The 12716-nt window shown below is 36.9% G+C and overlaps 1 protein-coding gene across 1 annotated transcript in view; it reads right to left on the reverse strand.

Annotated features, from left to right (window-relative positions):
* Positions 1 to 8602: 8602 nt before the first annotated feature.
* LOC107565777 (histone RNA hairpin-binding protein-like) overlaps positions 8603 to 12716 on the reverse strand; it is a 25762-nt gene continuing 21648 nt past the window's right edge. The window contains exons 5-8 of the mRNA XM_016251052.1: positions 11256 to 11405; positions 10978 to 11127; positions 10692 to 10803; positions 8603 to 8872 (exon numbers count right to left, since the gene is read on the reverse strand). Coding sequence (XP_016106538.1) covers positions 8813 to 8872; positions 10692 to 10803; positions 10978 to 11127; positions 11256 to 11405 — 472 coding nt within the window. The 3' untranslated portion in view covers positions 8603 to 8812. The remainder of the gene's footprint in view (positions 8873 to 10691; positions 10804 to 10977; positions 11128 to 11255; positions 11406 to 12716) is intronic.

Raw genomic sequence — 12716 nt, forward strand, 5'->3', positions numbered from 1 at the left:
TGCACAGACGAGCACAGAACACTGTTTAGAGTCCCAGCCTCAGAGGAGACAACAGAGCAGTGGATTTGTTGATTTATTTACTGTATATTGCTGCTGCCACACAGATCTAAAATAAACATGCAATTTATTTCCAAGCAGTTTACCTTCACAGTCATAACCGACTGTTTTTGTAACTCGTGTGTGTTTTTAACGTAAACTTGTGTGTGAATGAAAACTTAGTTTAGTACTCACATGCGGTGACAGCCGCTTTCTGTCCTTGTGTTTCGGATGTGTGCTCTCAGAAAGCCATATATCATAAGTTTAAACTCATATGGTTTAAAACGCATGATTTCAGCGCGATAAACATGATAATTAGAAATGGCGCAGCTCTATTCTGGAAAAGGGGGCGGGGAGCAGTAGCTCATTTGCATTTAAAGAGACAGACACAAAAAAACTGTGTGTTTCTGCTTCCACTCAAAATAGGCATTTTCAAAATGATATAATAAATGATCTGTGCAGTATTTTTTAGCTAAAACATCACAGACACATTCTGGGGACACCAGAGACTTATATAACATATTGTAAAAAGGGGCGTAATATGTCTCCTTTAAGTTCACTTACTGCAGTTTAACAATGGAGAGGCGGACTCGAGTTACAGCCTTCTCTGCATTCATTCATTCAAGCGGCCGCACGCTGCTTACGTCACACACTGTCTCGACTCAAGCTTCTCATCTTTCATCCGCAGCAATAGAAAAGATTAAATAACTTAGTTTATGCTCACAATTTAGATTAAACTGCCCGCATTCTCCACCAATATACAGGTGTATCTCAATAAATTAGAATGTCGTGGAAAAGTTCATTTATTTCAGTAATTCAACTCAAATTGTGAAACTCGTGTATTAAATCAATTCAGTGCACACAGACTGAAGTAGTTTAAGTCTTTGGTGTTTTCTGAAGTCCACAGTCAACGCAGCCATCTACCAAAAATTTTTTAGAGCACTTCATGCTTCCTTCTGCTGACAAGCTTTATGGAGATGCTAATTTGATTTTCCAGCAGGACTTGGCACCTGCCCACACTGCCAAAAGCACCAAAAGCTGGTTCAATGACCATGGTGTTACTGTGCTTGATTGGCCTGCAAACTCGCCTGACCTGAACCCCATAGAGAATCTATGGGGTATTGTCAAGAGGAAGATGAGAGACACCAGACCCAACAATGCAGATGACCTGAAGGCCGCTATCAAAGCAACCTGGGCTTCCATACCACCTCAGCAGTGCCACAGGCTGATTGTCTCCATGCCACGCCGCACTGATGCAGTAATTCATGCAAAAGGAGGCCCAACCAAGTATTGAGTACATGTACAGTAAATGAACATACTTTCCAGAAGGCCAACAATTCACTAAAAATGTTTTTTTTTATTGGTCTTATGAAGTATTCTAATTTGTTGAGATAAGTTGTGGTGGGTTTTTGTGAAATGTGAGCCAAAATCATCCCAATTAAAAGAACCAAAGACTTAAACTACTTCAGTCTGCGTGCATAGAATTTAATACACGAGTTTCACAATTTGAGTTGAATTACTGAAATAAATGAACTTTTCCACGACATTCTAATTTATTGAGATGCACCTGTATATAAGGGAAACAGGTCAATTTAGCTCAAAGGGAATAATTTATGCTTTAATAGGGAATTTGGACAGAATCACTGTTTTACGGCTGATCACTGAGTCGGCCATCGATTCATTGAACGAACTGTATAACATCAACTCTGCAATAGATATTAAAATCCAAAATATAGTGAAAACACTATTAATTAGCACAGTAACAAGATCAGCAGTTTAAGACATTAACTTGTAAGCACAAAACACAAGATACTTCTCTTTTCAATATGAATAAGACTTTATTGGATAAATCTAAGACAATATAAACTAATCTAACACATAAACACACGCACTCACACATTCATACAAGTTGCAGGAAGAGAGAAAGTGAGGAAAGAATGAGTTTAAGAGAATGAAAATGTGAAATCCCAAGTTTACAGCAATATGTGCAATTGCCTAGACCTGAACAACCATCAATCACTTAATTAACTCTCGAATTGAGTTCCTCAATGAGGTTAATTTATATTCAATGCACCAGATCAGCTAATATCTGGAGTAGAATTTATCAACTTTAGCCTTGATCTCTTTGATCAGCTCATCATCTCTCCATACCCTCTCTACATTAAAGTCACTCCTTGTATTTGTCACCAGATCACACCAAGCTAAGCCAGTAAAGCAATAGAATGAGGTTTGTGTCTTTATTTATTTATTTATTTTTACCTGGGTTCGGGGCCTATGCCAGGCCTGCTGTTTGCTTGTGCATGGAAGGGCAGCTTGAACATTTTTGGTTCCAATTGTACTAAAATGTGCTGTCTGGTAAAATAATGCAACCAGATGGTTGCACAAACTTCTTTTATGTATATGTATATGTATTTATATGTTTATGTATACTTCTTTTTATGTACATGCTCCCACTTGAGGTGGGGTGTTGGCTTCTAGTGTGATCTGAAGAAAGTGATAGAAAGACATATATATATAAATGTGTGTGTGTGTGTGTGTGTGTGTATATTTCACATATTTATTTAACCATCTTCATTTAGTGTACACTGTGGCTGTTTAGTAAAATATGATTTTATAACAATCATGAATTTTAATATCACTCACTTTAATGTTTTTACTATACCGTTGGTATGGTATTTTTTGTTTAAACTGTTTTGCCTCAGTTTTTGAAAAAAAAAAGTGAAAGATTTTTGCCATCTACTGGAAAACACCTTTAAAATTTAAATAATGTGGAATTTCAACACTGACTAGATGAACATCCTGAGTGACTTTATTACACTAATGTACAATCAGACATTCCAATTTCTGTTTGTGTGTGTGTGTGTGTGTGTGTAGATGTAGTTAGTGAAAAAAGTAATAAAGTGTCATGTCAATTAGATGAAGGGAACACTTTTTTAAAATTTATTCAAGCAAATGTCATTTGAGGTCCTGAAATACCCTGAACACTGCACAGAGGTTAAAATGACTATTACTACTTAAATAAATAATGTCATTAAGCACAGAAAAGCATTTTGAATCCCATTCCCTTTTGTTTTAATCCTAACTGCTGAAAGTGCTTCCTTACTAAATTATTCAGTTGCTATTTCTATGGACTGTGAGATAACTAATAGGCTACGCTGAAAACCATTTTATCAAAAAAGGTACTATTCAACATTAAGTCCTGTATGTATTTATCTCAAGCTGATGTGGTTCCTCACACTTTCTTAACGACCTATAACATCTGGTCCTATTTACCACTTTCCCAGCAATAATATTTGAGACTGAAGTGTCCAACACACACACACACACAGTTAACAAGAAATTAGTTATTAAACCGCTTTGAAAATCATCCATAAAACCATAAAAGTGATCAATTCAAAAACGCAGTGTCATGGCAACTGGCTCATTATACATACCTTGATAATCCAAAAATAATTGCTCAAAGAATTTGTAGCCTTTGTCCAATTTGGATCTTTTCATATCTTCCTGAAAATTGTCAACAAAACAGACAACATCTGCCATTCTGACTTTTGGCAGATAATTTAAGGACTGGGAGAAAACAAGCTGTTCGCAGTCCATTATGATTATGAATGGTGATCATAGCGGTGGCGTGACCGGAAGTACCGCTTCCCTACTTCCAGTCTCGGTCGCCATGTTGTGAAATAGGCCTAATGCATAGGCATTCTAGGCACGTGCCTATGCTTGCTCGTCCAGGGGGGGCCCCAAACACAATGAAGAGATATATATTTTTTGTTATACCATGGGCTATCTACAACAGTAAAAGAACCAAAACACCAGAAGACATTGAGCAAATAAATATAACAAACAATAGGATAAAAAAATTACAATCCATGTCTTCCACCTTATTACGTACGGAAATCATGCTTTCTTTTCCCTCACAGATGCACACACAGTACAGACACGCACTCGCACACACACGCGGAGACTTGTCATCAGCGCTGCCCCGCAAATTTATCAGTAAAATAGTTTTTGCAGCTGAAAAGCTACATGACATTTCTCAGTAGGGAGTTTCTTGAAGCAGATCAACTTTAAGATTCGCTGTTAGTAGATGCTGCTGCTGAACACTACTGAGAGACACACAGACGCAGAGGTGAATAGAGGTATTCACATGCACTTAATCTCTCCCCCGCTCTCTCTCTCTCTAATAACTGCATTAGCCTGCATATCAATGGCCCAAGCCTCTGTTATTAGCTCTAAAATTACGCTTTGGAATTTGCAACGGAAGGTTTATCTTGAAATAAATCATCTGAACAATATCTCGAGGTGTGGTTGTGACACCAGGCTGTTAAAATTATTAGAGAAATAATGCACTCCTGAAGTGGTTATGTGGCCACGACGCTGGAGCATATTAAAGGGCACGGTCTTTCTCCATTCTCAAACAAATGAAGACACTAGATTTTTATTGACTGAATGCAAGCACTTATTGCGATAGAAAACACTGTAACGGTTTCCATTGATTACGAAATATTTTTGTTTGCTGGGGTGGTAATATTATATAGGCCTATTAATGAGGAAGGGGGGGGGGCAAAATTTGTGTGTGTGTGTGTGTGTATATTTCACATATTTATTTAACCATCTTCATTTAGTGTACACTGTGGCTGTTTAGTAAAATATGATTTTATAACAATCATGAATTTTAATATCACTCACTTTAATGTTTTTACTATACCGTTGGTATGGTATTTTTTGTTTAAACTGTTTTGCCTCAGTTTTTGAAAAAAAAAAGTGAAAGATTTTTGCCATCTACTGGAAAACACCTTTAAAATTTAAATAATGTGGAATTTCAACACTGACTAGATGAACATCCTGAGTGACTTTATTACACTAATGTACAATCAGACATTCCAATTTCTGTTTGTGTGTGTGTGTGTGTGTGTGTAGATGTAGTTAGTGAAAAAAGTAATAAAGTGTCATGTCAATTAGATGAAGGGAACACTTTTTTAAAATTTATTCAAGCAAATGTCATTTGAGGTCCTGAAATACCCTGAACACTGCACAGAGGTTAAAATGACTATTACTACTTAAATAAATAATGTCATTAAGCACAGAAAAGCATTTTGAATCCCATTCCCTTTTGTTTTAATCCTAACTGCTGAAAGTGCTTCCTTACTAAATTATTCAGTTGCTATTTCTATGGACTGTGAGATAACTAATAGGCTACGCTGAAAACCATTTTATCAAAAAAGGTACTATTCAACATTAAGTCCTGTATGTATTTATCTCAAGCTGATGTGGTTCCTCACACTTTCTTAACGACCTATAACATCTGGTCCTATTTACCACTTTCCCAGCAATAATATTTGAGACTGAAGTGTCCAACACACACACACACACACACAGTTAACAAGAAATTAGTTATTAAACCGCTTTGAAAATCATCCATAAAACCATAAAAGTGATCAATTCAAAAACGCAGTGTCATGGCAACTGGCTCATTATACATACCTTGATAATCCAAAAATAATTGCTCAAAGAATTTGTAGCCTTTGTCCAATTTGGATCTTTTCATATCTTCCTGAAAATTGTCAACAAAACAGACAACATCTGCCATTCTGACTTTTGGCAGATAATTTAAGGACTGGGAGAAAACAAGCTGTTCGCAGTCCATTATGATTATGAATGGTGATCATAGCGGTGGCGTGACCGGAAGTACCGCTTCCCTACTTCCAGTCTCGGTCGCCATGTTGTGAAATAGGCCTAATGCATAGGCATTCTAGGCACGTGCCTATGCTTGCTCGTCCAGGGGGGGCCCCAAACACAATGAAGAGATATATATTTTTTGTTATACCATGGGCTATCTACAACAGTAAAAGAACCAAAACACCAGAAGACATTGAGCAAATAAATATAACAAACAATAGGATAAAAAAATTACAATCCATGTCTTCCACCTTATTACGTACGGAAATCATGCTTTCTTTTCCCTCACAGATGCACACACAGTACAGACACGCACTCGCACACACACGCGGAGACTTGTCATCAGCGCTGCCCCGCAAATTTATCAGTAAAATAGTTTTTGCAGCTGAAAAGCTACATGGCATTTCTCAGTAGGGAGGTTCTTGAAGCAGATCAACTTTAAGATTCGCTGTTAGTAGATGCTGCTGCTGAACACTACTGAGAGACACACAGACGCAGAGGTGAATAGAGGTATTCACATGCACTTAATCTCTCCCCCGCTCTCTCTCTCTCTAATAACTGCATTAGCCTACATATCAATGGCCCAAGCCTCTGTTATTAGCTCTAAAATTACGCTTTGGAATTTGCAACGGAAGGTTTATCTTGAAATAAATCATCTGAACAATATCTCGAGGTGTGGTTGTGACACCAGGCTGTTAAAATTATTAGAGAAATAATGCACTCCTGAAGTGGTTATGTGGCCACGACGCTGGAGCATATTAAAGGGCACGGTCTTTCTCCATTCTCAAACAAATGAAGACACTAGATTTTTATTGACTGAATGCAAGCACTTATTGCGATAGAAAACACTGTAACGGTTTCCATTGATTACGAAATATTTTTGTTTGCTGGGGTGGTAATATTATATAGGCCTATTAATGAGGAAGGGGGGGGGGGCAAAATTGTTTTGCCTATGTCACGATAAGAGGTAAATCCGGCCCTGATTGTAAGTTAATGTTGTTAAATAGAGAAACAAAATTATACATTTTTAAAATGTCTATAACTTCTAGTGCCTTATAAGAAGAGCAGGAAGAAGCCCTTTTGGTGGTGTGATATTTAATTTTATTTGCTAGGCTGTTGCTGATTTGTAAGATTATTACTCCATAATATTGTTTAATTTATGTACATATTTTTTTGCCTCCCATGGGATTATGACGTGCAATGACTTTGTTTTTATTTCATCACGAGTACATCGCGTGCATCTTTATACAGTGTTTAATCGCATTTTAGATTGGCGTGCAAGACAAGACAAAGCATTTAAGGAAGTTTTCCTCCAGGACTTCAACAGGATAGATGTAACAATTTGTTATGAACTTGTACATTCAATGTCAAGGCGGTTCAGCGTTGTATACTTAAAGTTATGGAGGATATATGAAGTATTAAACTATTACATGTTTGGTGGGTTGTACTCATTTCTGAAATGCAAGCTAGTGTTAGAGGTCTTTTTTGCTTTTGTTAATTGTGTAATAAAGTAAAAGAAAACAGATAAATACAAAAAGATTACAAAGCAAGTGTTATTTTAAAAAAACTTTTTTTTAAATAAAACAAGCAGCAAATGAATAGAGTGCAAGTCTAAAGGGGACAAGTGTTTTTTTTTAAAGAATAGAATTAGAATAGAGAGTGCTAGAGTTAGAGGGTCAAATAAAGATGGAAGAGATGTGTTTTTAGCTGATTCTTAAAGATGGTTAAGAACTCAGCTGCTGGGATTGAGTTGGGCAGGTCATTCCACCAGGAGGGAACAGTTAATTTAAAAGTCCGTAAAAGTGATTTTGTGCTTTTTTTGGGATGGCACAATAAAGCGATGTTCACTTGCAGAACGCAAGCTTCTAGAGAGCACATAAGTCTGAAGTAATGATTTTAGGTAAAGGGGTGCAGAGCCAGTGGGGGTTTTGTAGGCAAACATCAATGCCTTGAATTTTATGAGAGCAGCTATTGGTAGCCAGTGCAAATGGTGTGACATGTTCTTTTTGGCTCATTAAAAATGTATCTTGCTGCTGCGTTCTGAATTAAATTGTAGAGGTTTGATAGAACTGGCTGGAAGACCTGCCAAGAGAGTATTGCAATAGTTCAGCCTGGACCGAACAAGAGCTTGAACAAGGAGTTGTGAAACTTGTTCCGAAAGAAAGGGCCTGATCTTCTTGATGTTGAATAAAGCAAATCTGCAGGACCGGGCAGTTTTAGCAATGTAGTCTGAGAAAGTCAGCTGATCATCAATCATAACTTCAAGGTTTCTGGCTGTTTTTGAAGGAGTTATGGTTGATGTGCCTAACTGGATGGTGAAATTGTGATAATTTTAATTGAAAAAACCCATCGTTTCAACCTTGTAAAACCGGACACAAAATAATATTAAGTAATTTGCATCACTGAAGACAAACCGGAGTTTCAATGTAAAATTAAAAGGTAAAAGTACCAATTTAATTTCCAAATAAGTATTTCCTTATGATTCCAAACTCTAATCAGTAGTGTACATTAGGTTTTACGCATTTGTTGTATTTAAGGGCTCCATTTGACTGGAATCCAAAAGGTTATTGTAAAAAGTGGGCTTTTAATTTGGTTTCATTCCAAGGTCTTCAAAGTTTGGCTTCTTCAGTGATTATATGCATTCTATATTAAATAGACAACTATTTGAGAATTCCAGTTTAATATTTATTTTCAAAAGATTCTTAATAAAACAAAAATTAACAAGTCAAAAATTTTTTTTGGAAAAGAACACTTAAAACCAAAAACAACAAATTTCCAAATACAAGAGAATGTCCACTGAGCACTAAATGGATTACCAAAATAGAAAATTAAACAATTACAACATTTAGATTTTCTTTTGCAACAAACAAAAAAGGAAAAAGTGGAAAGAACTCAATGTTGAATTCAGTTATACTGCCAAAACCTCTTTTAAAAAACTTCTTTAAGAAGCTGTCAAAACCTGTGCTATCACAAAAACACCAGAACCTGTTGAAAGCATTTTTACAATAACACTCAAAACAGTAAGGAAAACAGTGTATTTAAACAATTCAGCTGCTCAGGAGTTCTCTCATAGATCCTCGGATATTAGCGTAGTTGCTCATGACATTTCAGTATCCTCAATTTTCATCACCTTTTTAGGGGTTCCTGTAAATGAGTCCTGCAACACAAGATGACAAAGTTGTGGGGGAAAAAAACTTTGAAATGACATTTCATTACCATTTTAGTTGGAATATTTGTCAGAGTATTAATGCCCATCCCTAGTCAACGATCACACTATAGATGTACTGTACAAGACCAACCAAAAATAATGATTTTTTCCAGTGATGCTTCGACATTATCTTGTTTGTATGCAAGTCTTCATCCCACGTAAGACTAACTTATTTCACCTGTTTTACCCAGACTTTAAACGGTCTGATTGCATATTTTTAATCCGCTAGCCCATTAGACCACCTCTCACCTGGGAGTGCAGTGTGATTCTGTGAATGTTTGGAAATCAATGCTGTAATATTTAACATCAGCAATTTGATTTAATTAAGTTTTGTAAACTCAAATTGTGAAAGTTTGTTACAGAGACTTTGAGCAGCCCTAGCAAAAGGCACACTGTGACTCAATAACATCAAGGTTGATGGACAACAACCTCTTAAATAAACCAAATATCAGTCCCTCCAGTTTTCATGAGTATATTTCCAAATAAAATGGCAAAAAGCGCAGTACTTAAGTTACTGAGTAAATTAGTGTGACAAAGAAACATGCATGAATGAGAAAAAGCACAGGACATGGTGGAGGTTAAAATAAAATATAAGCACAATAATTGGAACTGGATGGCAGCATAACAAGCCTACTGCTGTATCAATAATGTTAATCAAACAAAAGACAAAATTACTCAATGAAATTTGAAACAAAATAATGAATCAAAATAACATTTGTAGCTTTACTATGAATCAGTGTATATTTAATTTATACAGTGAAGAGGCAGTATTTTTTTAAATTTCTGTAGTATTTTGACCTAAAAACTAAATATACCTGAAAAATGAACTTTGTTCTAGTGCTTATAATTTCCTTCTTTGTTCTTAAAAATAAATAAAAATAAATATATCTTATTTAAAAGTTGTCAAGAACTGTGCACACAAAATGAATGTAGCCTAATCATACTGTATAAAAACATGGACGTAGTGTCCGTGACGTCACCCGTAGATTTCCGAAGAGCGTTTTTGAACCTCAAAAGTGGGCCACCTTGGCATCACGGCACTCCCGGATAATCGAAAATGGGCAAAGAGGCGGGAGCAGGTTGCTGAAGCCATGCCCGCCTAGCTCGACGGTGGTGACAGCAGCAGCAATCCACCTGTCACTCAAGTGGCCACGTCCTTAATTATGCAGAACTTTAAGGCTTAATATAACTTAAACAGATGAGTTATAAAAAACAATTCACCCCCCTCACAGTTGTCATGAAGGGCAAAATTAGCTACATAGACCAAAATCATTTTTTAACCAAGCTGTAAACATGTTTTTTTCTGCTGTAAAGTTGGACATGTTAACATGGAGAGTCTATGGGATTGACTCCCTTTTGCAGCCAGCCTCTAGCGGCCAGTTGATTAATTACAGTTTAAGTCACTTCCTTGTTGGCTTCATGAGAGAGAGCGGGAGGTTGCCGCTTGAGCCTAATACATAATATGGTAAATGTGATTGACAAAAGTCACCATAAAAATCAGTCATTAAAAAATAAACATACAGGTGCATCTCAAATTAGAATGTCGTGGAAAAGTTAATTTCAGTAATTCAACTCAAATTGTGAAACTTGTGTATTAAATAAATTCAATGCACACATACTGAAGTAGTTTAAGTCTTTGGTTCTTTTAATTGTGATTTTGGCAACTTTTCCACAACATTCTAATTTATTAAGATGCCCCATACAAATATTGTGAAATCCATGTGAGACTGATCTTGCTTGGAAGGGGGTAGTAAATTGTGAAAATTACCTCTGCCAAAGACAGCGATACTCCACTGGATGTTGGACACTTGGATTCAGTATCCACTGAACATTCCACATCCAACTCAAAGTCCATTATTTCACCAAGGTCAATCACTTCTCTGTTACAATCACAGCAGGAGTTAAACGAACAATGAAATGCATTAAAAAAAAAAAAAAAACTTAAAACAACAATTAATCATTGTGTTGCCACTATGCTCAACTATTCGTAAAAAAATTATCATTCCTTTAGGAAATTATAGCGGTTTAGTTTATTTGGACATCATAAAGCTTACATCTGCTGCACATCGCTTCCCTCTTCTGCAGGAGGATCCCAAGCGTGAAGTTTGACCCGCCACAGTTTAATCTGCTGGTCCCAGGAGCGTCGGCTGTACTTCTTGAATTTGTTTGGAGTCTTTGGATGAACACCAGGCTGTCTCATATGCCTCAAATAATGGTTAAAAATAATGTTAAATACTTTTACAGCCTTATATAATCTTACAGTTAATCACAGACAATAGGTCATAGCAGTATAATAAATTTAGTTTAAAACAATAATCTTGATCTCACTCACTTGGGAACTTCTTTAATGTATCCGTCATATGCGAGAGTGTTTTTCCCATAATTTATCTGTTTTTGTCTTCTTATGAGTGTGGCCTCGTCTGTCTCGATGTCTCCTTTAACAGAAGACTCTTTGGAATCTCTAGAGTCTCTGGAGTCCGAACTGGGGGAACATGAAAAGCTTGGGTTACAACTCAAATCATGACTGTTGTACAAGTGACACCTAATGGAACTGTTTAAAAAAAAAAAAAAGGAGAAAAAAAAAAGGAAAAAAAAAAAAAAAAAAAAAAAAAAAAAAAAAAAAAAAAGAGGCGGCCAGTTTTTCTCAAACGAATCGATTGGTACAAATTGTGCAATGACAATGAGATTCAATTTGCAACTCCATGGTTAAAAAAAAAAAAAATTTCCAAGAAAGATTTATAAATACATTAAACAATACACCACAGAAGAAAACTGTATGTGTATGTATTGCACATATGTAAATATTGCATATTTCCATAGTGTTTGAAAAAGTCCTGTGTGTAATTTATGCATTTCGTTCTCTAATTGCACTTGGATAAAAACGGTTCATAAGCCTGGAGGTGCGAGCCTGAATAACCATGTAACGCCTCGCAGAAGGTAACAATGTGAATAGGGTGTTTCCTGGATGGGAACAATCTTGAAATACAGCTGCAAGCAGCGATGGGGGGCCCAAGCCATCAGTGCAAACGCCACCCCGGTGGCATCAGGGGAACGGTGCACAGCGGGCACATTTTCAGTGGCCCCCGAGCATGATTAAATTATGACACTTAGCAACAGTTAGGATAACGAACTTTAAAGATATGAGAGGTCTATATGCTGGGGTGAGACTGGGCCAAGTGAGGGCGGGTAGAGACTTTGGCCCAATCCCAATTCTACCTCTTAGCCCTTTCCCCTACCCCTCCGTTTCGCACGTTCACGTGAAGGGGTAGGGGTGTCTCGATTTTCTTTTGGTTGGAGGGGTAGGGGTAGGGGAAGGGCTAGATAGCCCTTCAAACGAAGATTTTTCGGGACCACACTTCAAACGAAGGGGTATGAACTATCTCATTGTAAACCGACTTCAGTGGCAACATGGCTGCCCGGGCGAATAAAACCCCCCCCACAAATGTAAGCATTTTTGGCATTAATAAGGATTTTAACGAAAAGTAATCATTTGTTTTATGTTCCATTCAATCGGGAGTTCATATTTATGGTCATGTTACTCAAAGAAATGCTTGCAAAAAATCGCTCAAGTTTGCTAACGTCATATTACTGCACGATAGTGCCACAACACATTTTCATGTCTGATCAGGACGAAAACCACTGTAGACATTGAGGGGGGCTAGTCCCCCCAATATTTAGAAACCACTAAACCCTTTTCTCAAATATTGCCCGAAAACCACCGTAGACATTGAGGGGGGCTAGTCCCCCCAATAATTAGAAACCACTAAACCCTTTTCTCAAATATTGCCAATTC

This window comes from Sinocyclocheilus grahami, unplaced genomic scaffold, assembly GCF_001515645.1.
Source record: "Sinocyclocheilus grahami isolate Dianchi unplaced genomic scaffold, SAMN03320097.WGS_v1.1 scaffold1026.1, whole genome shotgun sequence".
NCBI lineage: Eukaryota > Metazoa > Chordata > Actinopteri > Cypriniformes > Cyprinidae > Sinocyclocheilus > Sinocyclocheilus grahami.